Source organism: Pteropus vampyrus, unplaced genomic scaffold (assembly GCF_000151845.1).
Source record: "Pteropus vampyrus isolate Shadow unplaced genomic scaffold, Pvam_2.0 Scaffold124, whole genome shotgun sequence".
Classification (NCBI taxonomy): domain Eukaryota; kingdom Metazoa; phylum Chordata; class Mammalia; order Chiroptera; family Pteropodidae; genus Pteropus; species Pteropus vampyrus.
The window spans coordinates 1,231,636-1,233,908 of NW_011888905.1; the positions used below are offsets into that span (position 1 = coordinate 1,231,636).

The following is a 2,273-nucleotide window of genomic DNA, read 5'->3' on the forward strand; positions in this document are numbered from 1 at the left end:
GGGACGGGAGATGGGAGAGGAGGCTCTGGCCGGGAGGGTGGGAGCCGGGCCCGAAGTCCCCCCGGGGCGCGGGGAGCAGCGCTGTGCTTCAGGCTGCGGAGGCGTGTGGGGTGGCCGGGGGCAGGGGTGCGGGGCCGGAGGCCGGACCCTGAACCGTCCCTCGGTTTTATTTCTGCTCTCAGACTGAGGACCATTTAGACCTGGTAAGTGAGGTGGTGAGACGTTTGCTGTGGCTTTGCGTTTGGGGCGGCCCGCGGCCCCGCGGCCCCCGCGGAGTTTGTGTGTGTCCTTGTCACTTCGCCCGCGTGCATCGCATGTGCTGTTCATTTGGTTGTTTGCCAGGAGCTGTGCTCAGATACCGAGGTGGATGGGCGAGGCTGAGGGGTCGGACGTGCATGTGTGTGTGCACGTGTGTACACGGGTGTCTCTGTGACGTCGCGTTCGTACAGACACACCGCCCCCCGCACGTGTGCGAGGGGGTAGGCCAGCTCCAGGCCCTGTGTGGGGCGGGCCCCAGGGAGCTTGGATTAGGCGCCTGGGCCCGAGGCTGGCCTGCACCTGTTCTCCGGGTCCCACCGACCCAGGGACCCAGGGACCCAGGGCAGGCCCCGTGGGAGCGAACCGGCCGGACGGGAAGAGCCGTCTCCAGGGCGGACCGCGACGTCCCTGCACGGGGACGCGCTCTTGGCCAGCCCCGGCACGGCACGCAGGCGCCCACGGCCCACCACCCCCTCTTGCTCACAAAGCCCAGCCGGGAGCGGGCAGGGGCGCCTCCCCCCACCTCCTGACGGGAGGCCAGAGAGGCTGGAAAAGGCAGGCAGGCTTTGGCGGCCGGCACGGCGGCTGTCTCGGCCCCAGCGTGGAGCTGGAATAAACAAGTGAGTCAGCGGCAGATGGAGCTGGCAGCCCACACACGTGTGTGCAGACACGCAGGCACACGCGTCCCCTCGCAGATGCCAGCTCGCCTCCAGCGGGCAGGCGCCGCGGCGTGCCCCGCAGTGTGCCGGCCGAGGAGGGCCGGGCGGACGCGGCCTGTCCCTTCTGCTCAGAGCAGGGGCCGCGGGGCCGGTGCACGTGCCCACCTCTCCGCGTGTCTGCAGGTGTGACCGGGCGTGCGTGACCTGTTTCCGTGGGTCTCGGTGTCCGTGTGACCGCACCAGCACATGCTCGTGTGTCTCGGGACCTCCGTGCCGAACACCCCACTGGGCCTCGGGACTCAGGGCCCCCGCCAGGCCTTAGAGTGGGAGGCCAGGACCGAGCAGCGCCCCCGTCCCCCTGACCGCCAGTTTTCTCCCACAGAACAACGCCCAGCGCCTCGGGGTCTCCCAGTCCACGCACTCACTCACCACGCCAGTGGTCTCCGTGGCAACGCCGAGCTTACTCAGCCAGGGGCTCCCCTTCTCCTCCATGCCCACTGCCTACAACACAGGTGAGAGCGTTCGGGGGCCTCGGCGCAGGGGAGGGGCCCGAGAGGGGGACACCCTAGTCTGAGGAAGGCCATCGATTGGGGGAGCCCCCACTTAATCCAGGTTGCCACGTTTAGCCAATAGGAACGTGGAACGCCCAGTTAAATTTGAACTTCAGGAGAAACAGCGAATGATTTTTTAGCGTAAGACATACCTGTGCCTGAAGAGTATTGATTATTTTGTCTGAAATTCAGATTTAACGGAGTATCCCTTATTTTTAATACTGGACTTAATGGAGAAGGGGGTCCGCATCTTAGGGAGCCCCCTGTCAGGACCAGCCAGGCCAGAGGTGGGCTAAGCCACGGCTCAGGCCACCGGGGCTGGGGAGGGGAGAGGGGACACGGTCCACTGAGCGAGGCTTCCTGTGGGGGAAAGGGGACGGGGGCTGAGCAGGCAGAGGGGGCCTTGCCCAGGTTCCTGGCAGTGCCGGGGGTTTCCGGGGTGTGGGTCTGGGTGGCACGGTGATGAGGGGGAGGAGGGGCGAGACCGAGGAAGGTCAGGAGACGGGGCTGAAGGTGGCGTCACTTGAGACCCGGGAGCAGTGTCCAGGTAGAATTCAGAAAGGACACCCAGTCCCCGGCCATCCTGGCCTGTGTCACCCACTCACGCCCTCCTGGGAACAGTCTGTGACACTGCCAGCCGCCCTCACCTGTGCTCCCAGCTGCCGTGTCAGGAGGGACTGCCCAAGGGGAAATGCCTGGTCACCTTGTTTCAGAGCCCGTACGAGGCCGGGCCGCCTGGTCCGTTGCCACCAAGGAGACCTCTGCCACTCCCCAGGCTTCCCACCTGGGAACGGCTTGTGTCAGG

At 66.4% G+C, this 2,273-nt stretch overlaps 1 protein-coding gene across 1 annotated transcript in view; it reads left to right on the forward strand.

Moving 5' to 3' along the window:
- MEF2D (myocyte enhancer factor 2D) overlaps window positions 1–2,273 on the forward strand; it is a 26,721-nt gene that overhangs the window by 19,614 nt on the left and 4,834 nt on the right. The window contains exons 7-8 of the mRNA XM_011366502.2: window positions 859–878; window positions 1,240–1,429. Of these exons, the coding sequence (XP_011364804.1) occupies window positions 859–878; window positions 1,240–1,429 (210 nt within the window). The remainder of the gene's footprint in view (window positions 1–858; window positions 879–1,239; window positions 1,430–2,273) is intronic.